This window comes from Gigantopelta aegis, chromosome 2, assembly GCF_016097555.1.
Source record: "Gigantopelta aegis isolate Gae_Host chromosome 2, Gae_host_genome, whole genome shotgun sequence".
NCBI classification, from domain to species: domain Eukaryota; kingdom Metazoa; phylum Mollusca; class Gastropoda; order Neomphalida; family Peltospiridae; genus Gigantopelta; species Gigantopelta aegis.
In genome coordinates, this window is record NC_054700.1 from 48,337,013 (window position 1) to 48,349,940 (window position 12,928).

General features: G+C 35.5%; 1 protein-coding gene across 4 annotated transcripts in view; it reads right to left on the reverse strand.

The window, feature by feature from the left end:
• Positions 1-12,928, reverse strand: part of LOC121386554 — a 204,627-nt gene that overhangs the window by 15,791 nt on the left and 175,908 nt on the right. For all 4 annotated transcript variants that reach the window (XM_041517505.1, XM_041517497.1, XM_041517513.1 and 1 more), the window contains 4 exons: positions 11,105-11,272; positions 10,208-10,323; positions 4,284-4,440; positions 2,987-3,603 (listed from right to left, as the gene is read on the reverse strand). In XM_041517505.1, the coding sequence (XP_041373439.1) occupies positions 2,987-3,603; positions 4,284-4,440; positions 10,208-10,323; positions 11,105-11,272 (1,058 nt within the window). The remainder of the gene's footprint in view (positions 1-2,986; positions 3,604-4,283; positions 4,441-10,207; positions 10,324-11,104; positions 11,273-12,928) is intronic.

Below are 12,928 nucleotides of genomic sequence, written 5' to 3' on the forward strand. Positions count from 1 at the left end.
AAGGACCACACAAATATTGAGGGAGGAAACCTGATGTCGCCACTTCATGGGTTACTTTTTTCGATTAGCAGCAAAGGATCTTTTATATGTACCATCCCATTGGATAGCACATACCATGGCATTTGATGTACCAGTCGTGGTGCACTGGCCGGAGCAAGAAATAGCACAAATTTGGCCCACTGATTGGGATCGATCCCAGACCAACTACACATCAAGCGATCGCTTTACCACTGGGTTACGCCTTGCCCCACCAGTTATGGAGCATTGGTTGGGATGGAAAAGAACCCTTCTTTCGACTGAACTAGATCTCGCCCCTTAAACTTGGACAATAGAATCTGGAAAACGTTTTATTGTCTTAACTAAATTTAAATAACAGTAAGCTCTAGCACAACATGCATGTGCACATGTATGTAAGTAGTTGTAGGCTGGAATGGGAAATAACCCAATAGGTCCCCCAGTTGGGTGGGATAAATCATATGACATAATAAACTTCAGATGAAGCTCTATCCCTACATCCTGCTCATTAATAATGCATCTCTATCTGTGTCATAAACAACGTTCCAGTGATACAGTGTACCATTGTCATCAATGCTTTCTGTGAAAGGTCTAATTACAAGTCAATTAAATAAATTGCCATAATACAAAATTGACAAAAGTATTGACAAATGCAAGCCTATTTAATCAATAATCACACATTAGTGCTTATTAAAACAAACAATTTCTGTGTTTATAGTTAATTTCAGATTGATCTCTACTGTATATAAATTGTTAACATTTAAAATGAACAATTATGTTCCTAACCTATAACATGGGCACAGAAATATAGATTCAATGAAGAAAGTGTGAAATCATGCTTATACAGATGGGTAAGATTTTAACCTACAGCAGCTGAGTGAGACTACCTGGACAACTGCAACAACTCTCCAGAAGAAGCTGTATGGCACAAGAAGTGATCTACAGATAACAGTATCGTTCATAGTCACTGCTGGGCTTGACGTGTGGTCAACAAGCGAACGAAAAGAAGAAGGTAAGATTTTAAACTGCAGTACTTAGCTTGGTAAAAGGTAGTGTTGGGAATTGGTTGTAATTTCATCATCGATTATAATTAGTTAAAATCAGTGGGCACCAACCGATCAACTTTTTTTTTACACACTCGGTTAGAAGTCTACGAAATAAGAAGGATTAGAATTTTTAGAAGCAAGCTCTTATTGTTGTGCTCACCAGGAGCTAGACCCTACACATGGCTAATTTACCTTCAGTAACTATTTACCGGCCTTGGTAGCGTCATGGCAGGTCATCGGTCTACAGGCTGGTAGGTACTGGGTTCGGATCCCAGTCGAGGCAGGGGATTTTTAATCCAGATACCGACTCCAAACCCTGAGTGAGTGCTCCGCAAGGCTCAATGGGTAGGTGTAAACCACTTGCACTGTCCAGTGATCCATAACTGGTTCAACAAAGGCAATGGTTTGTGCTATCCTGCCTGTGGGAAGCACAAATAAAAGATCCCTTGCTGCGAATCGGAAAGAGTAGCCCATGTAGTGGCGACAGCGGGTTTCCTCTCAAAATCTGTGTGGTCCTTAACCATATGTCTGACGCCATAATATTATAACCGTAAATAAAATGTGTTGAATGCATCGTTAAATAAAACATTTTTCTTTCAGTAACTATTTAATTATTTTTCTTCTTCATGTACTCACAAAAGCAAACCCCAACCCCAACATATTTATATCAATTCCATCATCTAAACTGGAGAAAGAAATGCAAATAACCTTTTCGATTATGGATTTTGATAATCGATCTGCTCACTGACAGAGTCAAACAGTTCAATGTTCGATTATGGATTTTGATAATCGATCTGCTCTCTGACAGAGTCAAACAGTTCAATGTTCGATTATGGATTTTGATAATCGATCTGCTCACTGACAGAGTCAAACAGTTCAATGTTCGATTATGGATTTTGATAATCGATCTGCTCTCTGACAGAGTCAAACAGTTCAATGTTCGATTATGGATTTTGATAATCGATCTGCTCTCTGACAGAGTCAAACAGTTCAATGTTCGATTATGGATTTTGATAATCGATCTGCTCACTGACAGAGTCAAACAGTTCAATGTTCGATTATGGATTTTGATAATCGATCTGCTCTCTGACAGAGTCAAACAGTTCAATGTTCGATTATGGATTTTGATAATCGATCTGCTCACTGACAGAATCAAACAGTTCAATGTTCGATTATGGATTTTGATAATCGATCTGCTCTCTGACAGAGTCAAACAGTTCAATGTTCGATTATGGATTTTGATAATCGATCTGCTCACTGACAGAGTCAAACAGTTCAATGTTCGATTATGGATTTTGATAATCGATCTATGACAGAGTCAAACAGTTCAATGTTCGATTATGGATTTTGATAATCGATCTGCTCGCTGACAGAGTCAAACAGTTCAATGTTCGATTATGGATTTTGATAATCGATCTGCTCTCTGACAGAGTCAAACAGTTCAATGTTCGATTATGGATTTTGATAATCGATCTGCTCTCTGACAGAGTCAAACAGTTCAATGTTCGATTACAATCATTAGAATGTCCCCGGTAAAAGGATATGCAACTTGTATTGTAAATGGTATATAATTATATTAAAATCCACTATAGTAGTCAGCAGTTAATAGACATAAAACAGTAAAATTGTAACAACTGGATCTACTAAATTTGGAACCTCAACATTCATCACATGGCTATCTCTGATTCTCACTAACTGCAAATTTTAAAAACAACTGGCAAATTTTATTTTACACTGGTACAATCATTTCATGTACTAACTGATATCTTGCTAGACAACAACTGGGTTTCTGCAATTTTTGCAGTTTAACAGACAATTTGGCAAAAGTTTCTACACACCCAGAGATAGCCCTGCATCATAACCAAAATTTCCTCTCGATAAAACCAAATCACAACGACAATACCAGCCATATAAATTAATCTTACCAAATAATGTGTTCTGGCAGGAGAATGTATCCCATTGATTTGCTTTGAGTGTTTCAGAATCCCCACCATGCGGTCTTTCTGTTTTTTAATCAGGCTGTTTTCTCCAGTCTCCCCTGCCCCTGACCCGCGATGACCAGCCGGAGCTGTGGTCAGCAGATCTTCGGCACTGACAAACTTGAAACTCGTGCTGGACACGAAGGTATTCTCTCTCGGAGGAACATAACTACTGGCCGACTTCTTGCTCAGCTGTACCGTTCGCTGGTACTCTCTATTGGACATCAGAGTCTTCGACCGACTCAATCCTGATCCAAGTTTCAGCGATTCCTTCTTGAGCATCAGTCTGCTGTTTGTCCTCACAGAACAAGAACAAGAACAAAAAGTTTTGCTCTGAGCTGACTGGGTCTTTCTGACATCGGGTTGGCTTTCATTACAGTCATCGTCAGGGTTTTTGGCAGATTTGGAAGACTGGCTGGAAGAGTCCGAGTCTAACACTGATGCTGGCATCTGGACAACGAGAGATCGAGATCCAGCAGAAGACCGTTTGTCTGGACTGGCGGCGGTCGTCACTCTGTCGGCATCAGATACTGATGATACCTTCTTGGAAACTGTATGGCCACCTAGAAGAAATATTGGTTAATTAACAACTACATGTAGATCAATGTATTGCTGACTATCAGCATCAGATACTGAAGATGTCTTCAGGACCATCTAAAAGATATATTGGTTTAATGGAAATTTAACAAACAGATGATTATCAGCATCAGATAATGAACATGTCTTCTTGGAAAATGTAGGAACCCGTACAAAAAATAATGTTTTAATGGTTATTTAACAACTTATTGTAAAGCTGACTATCAGCATTAGGTACTGAAGATGTCTTCTTGAAAACAATTAGATCAGTGCAAAGGGCGATCATCAGCATATTTCTGATGCTGAAGATGTTTTCTTTGAAACTGTATGGCCATCTAACAGAAACAATGGTTCAATAATTATTTAATCACTAGATGAGTTGTAATGCAAAGCTAACTTTTTAAGACTGAATGCCAGTAATGTGGGATTAAGTGTTAGACACACATTTAACCTCCACACACCATGGATGAGGGTATTGGTTGCAGTCACTCTCTACTGTCATTCTTTTTATAACTCCTTATTTCTTTTCAGTATGAAAAATAACTGTGCACAATATGAAGCAACTCAATATACTTTTGTTATTGACAAAGTGCTTTTAAATGTTTAATTAATATAATGAGAACATCTATATTCATATTTTCAATACAAAAGGTGACCCCAAACTTACCCATGTTTTTAACTGGGGATGGTGATGGTGCGTAGAACTCTGCGATAGTCAGTTTAGTCATATTTCTATCCAGTACAATGCTCTGATGGTCACACACTGGAACTGGCATAGTCAAAGTTTCAAAATCACCAAACTCATTCTCGGCAAAATTTTCGTCCTGTGTAAAAAAAAAAAAAAAACAGATACTAAAAGTTTTCCAACAATGAATTGAATTCCACTGAGTGAATTACGACAGTACCTACTAATTGCATCATGTGCTGGTTGTCATAAAAGAAACACACACTTTCTTTAAATGAAAAAATACGGCACATTATTTAACAGCAGCTACTCAGAATTCACACACAGTAGAGTCTCGTTGGCTCGAAAATTCACACACAGTAGAATCACGTTGGCTCGAAATTCACACACAGTAGAATGACGTTGGCTCGAACTTGGAAGGGTCGAATACACCACAACGCATTAACCAAAACCCGAGCTATACAGAGACAGAGACAGACAGAGAGAGACAGACAGACAGACAGACAGACAGACAGACAGACAGACAGACAGACAGACAGACAGACAGACAGACAGACAGACAGACAGACAGACAGACAGACAGAGAGAGAGATAGAATCATTAGAACCATGCATATATATTTTCTTACATACCCGTTGGTGAGAACGTCATTCGTTATTTATAATTACATGTACGTGTGTTAACAATTTCAAGACATACGACTAGCTGCTCCTAGGTGATGATAGTGCATGTGATGAGAAGATTCAGGTTCAAAACATACTTAATCATGGCCACAGAACGGACACCTGCCTGGATTCCTGTTAGGCCTAATGATTTTGTGCATTCCATGATGCTCTTTATATCCTTGACTGAATAGTTAGGTCGAACTACACAATTGGTCGAACACTTTCTCAGGCATCGACAGGGTTCGAGCCAACAGCATTCAACTGTATATGCTAATTATTATGGATGGGTATTATTATAATTTTTGTATTGCTATACATTACAATACGGGTTTCCTGCATCATGATACATATCATCATATTTTATTGTGCTGGGGTGTCGCTAAACGTTCATTCATTCATTCATTCATTCATTGCTATTTTATTTACAACAGTGTCACCTGATTTTAAGGAAGGTTTTAACAAAATAAAGAAAATACATGATAAGTATGAGTTCAAATTTATTATTTAAAACCAAATATATATGTATGGATCACTTTGGTGTACAAAAGCTTGTGTGCACTTCCCAGACAGTACAACCCATACCACAGCCTTTCATATTCCAGTCGTGCAGACTTGGCTATCATATAACATATAGTGTAACTTTCTGTCACAAAACACCGCAGAGAAAACATTTTAAAAATGGAGGCCGTAAAGGACATCTGAAAAATGTTTATCTTGAACATAATTAAGTTGGATATAAGACTGAACACAATTATATGATTTGTTTGTTTGTTTTGTTTAAATACACCACTAGAGCACATTGATTTATTAATCATGGGCTATTGGTTGTGAAACATTTGGTAATTTTAACTTATAATCTTAGAGAGGAAACCCGCTACATTTTTTCATCAGTAGCAAGGGATCTTTTATATGCACCATCCCACAGACAGGATAGCACATACCACAGGCTTTGATAATTATATATGACATCACTTGCAGGATTTAAGCAGTCTTTCTCCAAAACAACAAATGTGAATTATAGCTGAATTTCATTACCATATTGTCCATTTTGTAAATTTGAAAATCAAATGTAATTAGTTCTTTAAAATGCCTTTAATTTTATATTTTGTTTGGCTAGTTGTATTTTCATTTAGGTAATGAAAACTGAAATGTGACTTCAGTGTAAGCCCTGAGATGTAAGTGACATGAATTTACACGAGGCACAATACTGGTGATACATGTTTATTTGGGTATGGCTCTATGGAATTGAATGCAACCACAGTCAACAGTGGGTATGCGGGACCTCACCCAGAAAGAAAATGAGTTCTGTTTAGGGTTTGGGGTCGAGAAAATCATACAGTAATGACAAGAGTAATTAATTTTGTGAAAAAGTTAACTTAAAAATAATTAAATCTACCAAAACATTTGGGTTTGGCACCATACCCGTTTTACCCTCTGGCAGAAACCCAGACATGGCACCATACCCGTTTTACCCTCTGGCAGAAACCCAGACATGGCACCATACCCGTTTTACCCTCTGGCAGAAACCCAGACATGGCACCATACCCGTTTTACCCTCTGGCAGAAACCCAGACATGGCACCATACCCGTTTTACCCTCTGGCAGAAACCCAGACATGGCACCATACCCGTTTTACCCTCTGGCAGAAACCCAGACATGGCACCATACCCGTTTTACCCTCTGGCAGAAACCCAGACATGGCACCATACCAGTTTTACCCTCTGGCAGAAACCCAGACATGGCACCATACCCGTTTTACCCTCTGGCAGAAAGCCTGGTAGGTGTGTTGAGTTCTTCCACCACAGACTTTCTGCCTGACAATAATTTGAGAGTATGTAATAAAAACAAAACAGACCATAAGTGACCCTACCTGGTGGTAATTATGGGGTTGAAATAGTTTTAAAATGAACACTGCATTTCATATACTTTGACAAATTAAAACAAAATCAGTTCTCTAACAATAACCTTTTTAAAACTTATATAAAAAATATATCCAGTAATTTCCGAGATTTTAGGGAACGTAATTTTACCCTGCCGTACCCTCTGGCAGAAATCCTGCGCGCATGGATGTGTTGAGTCTTAATCACCATTACACAAAACCCTGAACTAATAATATGACTACGTCTAAATGTACAATTTCATTTACCTCAACGCTAGAATACCAGTGTACACTTTTTATACGGGATGGTATCCAATACTCATTATCCAGCTGAACAGGATAGGCTTACAGACAGCAAAGTGTGACAGAAAATGTCATCAAATACGTTATCTCTGAAGGTACCAATATGTCACTGTCACACAAACAGCCTGGAATAAAACACGGGCCTTACGCAGTCGGCACTAATTAGAGATAATCACTTGATTGTGGATATCAATACTGCGGGCTGTGTCACACACGGGGAAACAACACTGAAGTGAATTAATGAAACAAAACCAGGGAAGTATTACCGTAACTGCATCATTTTAAAAGATTGTCCCTAAACATCGAGATACATGACAAAACCTTACTTTTGATTATTCTTTTGTTAATGTGTCTCTACTAAAAATGAAATCGAGAAGTAATAATTTGAAAAATTTCGAATATGCTAATGTACCATGCCATTAACACACAGGGAACATATTGTTTAAAAACAAATTTGACTGGCAACAGTAGGTGATTACTTGAAAACTGAGTAGCAACTACTGTTCATTTTTCAGAATTGTGTCATAATCTCTGAAATTTGTGTACCGAACTGCGACATGATACTGAACAAAATGTTTCCTCATACAGTGTGTAAAGCTAGCCTGTGGCTCATACTTCCATGAATATAAAAAATTATCAATAATCAATTCTTAAATAAGTACTATAAACTATTGTTTATTGATATTGGTAACCATGCAAAACCGTTTTGGATACATTTTGATGCGTTTAAATATATACTTTTAAGTTCTACAAAATGTTATTAAAAATCGTTCTCCTAATATCGTTCTTTGTTAATGGATAAACCATTCTCAGGTATAGAGGTAACAAGCATGCGTACAGTTTATCAGGCAATTTGACGTTTATAGTTGAACAAGTTTTGGCATGTTTTGGGAGGATACCATTTTAAAATGGCTCATTCAATGTTGCATAATTATGGCTTCCCACCAAATGTATTTGTTAACTTTTGTTTTCAAATGTAAAGATTAAATATTTGAATAATAAAAAAATCCCTATAAAACTACCAATGGCAATTTTGGGGGTACAACCCCCAACCTTCCCCACTAGCTATATGGCCCTGTTTACAATGTCAAGAAATAATATTTCAAATACAAATAAAAAAATACAAGTTAACTATTTATGGACAAACGTGTTTAATGGTTATAAATCAATCTTTGCACTTTCCATTTTCTATATTTCTTATCGAGGAAACAATATAATTTAATTATTATTTTCAGTGCTGGTAACTCAATATGTAAATTAAAATATAAAATATATTTATTTTAAACAAAAACTTACATCACACAGACAAAGACAGCTTCAACTTTGTTTGCTGATTAAATAAATATAAATGATTCAAAATTGATTTTAGAGCAGAATGGCCACAACAGCTTGTGACAAACATAATTACTAATAATTCAATTGTGGGGAACCACAAGGCCATAATTAAATAAAAACATATCACTGCCGGGCCAGAGACAAAGATAGGCCACATGGCCTGATAAATGAAGAAGAGAGATTCATAGTTTTATTAACATGGAATCTCTGATGACTGTTTTGTCATAAAAGTATGGACGCCAAATTGAAATCATCTGATTACAAAGTAACTTTAATATTTCAACAAATCTTAATAACAGACTAAATTCAGCAACATTTAATACAAATTAAAATATATGTTAGTTTAACTGTCAAAGTCTACTAGATACTTATGTATACAACTTTTTTAACTAAGGAAATTTAATAATTTTCCTTTCTGTCCAAAATTAAATAGTGAAAACTATTGCAATATTAAAATATTTAAACATTAACCTTTGATTGAAAATGTACTATCATCTTGATCAAACTACTGTATAAACACTGTCTTCCACACTGATTTCCAGCTTTCAAAATACTTTGTATACATGTATATGAATTAAGCAAATATTAAATCTTCCAAATGTCAACAAATCTATGTTAACAATGTGTGCGTGTGTACATTAATCTGTTTTATTAAATAAAATCCCATTGAAATAAGACTGATTAATCTGACATAAAAACATACTCCCAGCTTTAGAATATTTCTCTTAATTAAGACACGATGAAGCTAAAAAGGAAGATTTTAAAACAAAATTTAAAATCTTTATAACCTGACTCTGGATAAGAGAAAACCGACGGCCATCACAGGAACATCAAAGCCAAACGGTCGTGATATAGTGTTGCACAGATTGTGGTTTTCTTCGGCAGGACGCGACCCACTGGAAAATGATTTCATAACGCGGAACCCCACTGATCCAAGTTCACGTAAAGAAATGTCATGAAAGAAGCACACATCAAACAATGGGTCACGAGGATTACGGGAAGGTTGCGCTTCACAACAGACATCAGTTTCAATTAGTCATTGAATTGTGGGTAATATGTTTTCTGTTATATCCCAGATGGATGAAAACCAACAGGAATTCCGACCAGCCGATCCGACATCAAACATGAGGCCTGTCAAGAATTGTTTGTAAAGTTTTCATCATTTATTTACAGGATTAAAGGCTGGGGCTTTTTCTTCAGCAATTAGAATTAAAAATTTAAGCAAAAAACCCCAAAGATTTAAAAAATCCTTTGTGGTTGTTAAAATTTATTTTATTAATATCTTAATAGCTTTTCAATGTTATGGGGAGGGGTAAGATCAAACTAAGCAGAGTATAAGGACAAAAGCGACATTATACAGGCTGCGAATTTAGTACGATTCCATGTCTCCGCGAATGCTAAATTTTAAGTCAGAAATGTAACATTATGAGATGGAATCTCAAGATATTTTACAAAAAATCCCCTGCTACTAATCGAAAAAAAATGTAGCGGGCTTCCTCTCTAAGACAATGTCAAAAGTACCAAATGTTTGACATCCAATAGCCAATGATTAATAAATCAATGTGCTCTAGCGGTGTTGTTAAACAAAACAAACTTTAAACAAATTTTAACTCAAGATATTTATATTATGATTCTGGCAGAATGTTAAAAACAAATCACCAAATTCAATGGCTGTTATTAATTTAAAAGAATTTTCTCCACATCATAAAACATACAAAATGTACCTTGATTTCCATGTGATCTGCTTCTGATGCCATGCTCTTGCTGACAATACTGAGCACCTCTTCCTGATCCTCTTCACTCGAGTTACACTCAGACTCATAGCCAGCAGGGCACCAGTCTAAAAGAAAAATAATACTTGTCATCCAAATACATTTTTGTATCTATGAATATTGTTTAAAAAATCACCATACATGTAGTTCAAATATACAGTGTACTGTGGTGTGCAAAGAAGATACACAAAAAAGACAGAAAAGAATCAATGATAAATTTTGATGAAAAACCCCCTCTCCAAAACAACAATAAATAACCATATAAATTGCATTTACATTTTATTTTCAAGTGAAAAGTTCTTTTAAAAATTTCTTTTCTTTCACAGTAAAAAATTTTAATAATCACTTTTTTTAAAAGTAAAGAATAAAGAAGTAATGTGTGTTATGGAAAAACATTTACAAATATACACTTCCCCCCCAAAAAAATAACTTAAATAAATTTTCAATGTCAAATTTATATTTATAATATTTAAATTTAATAAAGATTTACAAATTCAAAATTTTCAAAATATGTCTGTACATATTAGTTTGTGAAGAGTGTCCCCAGAGAATCATAGTACCAGGTTTCACAACTATAGATCCAATAAAAAATCTAAAGGAAGAAAGACTTTCACATTAATTAAAAATCAAATACAAAATTGCCAAAATATATCTCTATTAGGTTATGAAAAATTTCCCAAAGGATTATTGTACCAAGTTTGAGAACAATCCAATCAAAACCCCTGAAGGACAGACTTTAAAGGAAATGTTGCCGGTAACTGATGGACGGATGATGGATGGACAGACATTCAACACATTGGTATTGGAAAATCTCATAGTAAAGCTAAAATCTCAGTACAAGAAGTATACCCGATGTTCCTGTTACTGCAGCAGCATGCCAGGCGCCACAGAAAATATCTTTTATTCTCGGCCACCCGGTCTCGTTCATGCACTGAGGGTACGCAACAGAATATGATGACCTCTGACCTGCCGAAATCGTATGACTGTTCTTGCCCCACATGTACAGCTTGCCGGAATCTGAAAGAAAGAATAAAATGTTGTACAGTCATCATGATGGCAAGAGACAGCTTTAAAACTGGCTCCATTTTGTGAAAAATACAACAGACATGTTCAGGAAGATGAATCTTGACATATGCATGAACAAAAAACCCCAGAGGAAATGTTTTTCCTTTTTAGAGCTTTAAACAATTTGTTTTGACAAGATAATAACAAAATATCATTGCAATATTTTATGACTATTGGACCTTTCACACATTCACATAAATATTACAATTTCTGTTGTTTTTTCCACGATTTTTACAACTCGGATAATTCTTAGATGTTAGCATAAATTCTAACTAAGGGTTACATGTTTTGCCATGTTATATGTAAACAAAACAAACAAACAAAAAAACAACAAAAAAAAAAAGAGAAAGAAAGAAAAAAAAAACCCAGAAAAAACCCCACTGTAACAATAAACCAAAAAAACAACAACCAGAAAAAAAAAGAGAAGAGAAAAAGTATATATTTTTAATTTTGATTGAAAATGTTTCAAGACTATACACAGAGTGCAAAATTATGATGATTTCATCTTTCCATTCTGCCACTTAATCAATCACAAATGATTTATTTGTCGCTTGTTTTTCTGTCCTCGGTGAACACTGCCAGAGACAAGCGTTAATTATCTAATCAGAGATTGCCGTGAATTATGACTTTACGACTTGTTGGTTGCGGGGAGTGCGCTAACTACCCCTTGCCATAGCTCATCGCTCATAATCCTCGGACTTATCACTTATCGCACAATTTATTCACCTCCACATACTGAACGGTCAGCTAATGACCCCGGAGCCGGCTGACATATTAATTACTGGGAATGTTCCACCTTAAATACCGTTTAATGTGTCTTGATGCTACGATAAACGTCACACGAGGACACAAAACGTCAAGACCCTGACAAGCCATCGCCCAGTGCTGCCACCAGCGCCATCTATCTTTGTACGGGGAGCTTCTCTTGTTTTTGCCATGCTGACATAATGATGGGTTGTTTCGTAGATGAATAACTCATAAGGAGACTACTGTTTCTTTTCTCTGACCCGGTTCTGTCTTTTCAAATAAAGCAAATACTTATTCATGTTTCTGGATTTTTAAAAGTGCATTAGGTCACATGTAAAATTTACAAGATTTAAAAAAAAATTCAAGTGATGAATGCGTTATCAGAGTATTAGAATTGTATCTTCAGAAATAGAAATTTCAAGTTAATTTATGATCTTGATAGATGCAAAAGTTGCTGTAAATCTATGAATTTATATCATGTATAAAAATCGTGAAATAATGTTATAAAACAAGCCATTTCTGGTCAAATAAAAATTCAAAATAACTAAAGAAAACTTTCAAGTTACTTTCAAATAAATGCGTATTGTTTCAAATAAGACATACTTGTAAAAACTACAAAAGTCTAGAAGCACTTAAATTTCATGTTACAAGATGTGAGGAAATTAATATTAAATTCAAAAGATTCTTAAAAATAAAAAATAAAATATTTGAAAAAAAGAAAAAAAAAGGAAAAATGGAATGGGAAGAAAAAAGAAAAAGAAGTGTAAATAATAAATAAATGATTCAACTCTTGAGTCAGACCTATTAATTACATTTTATTTAAAGGGACATTCCTGAGTTTGCTGCATTGTAAGATGTTTC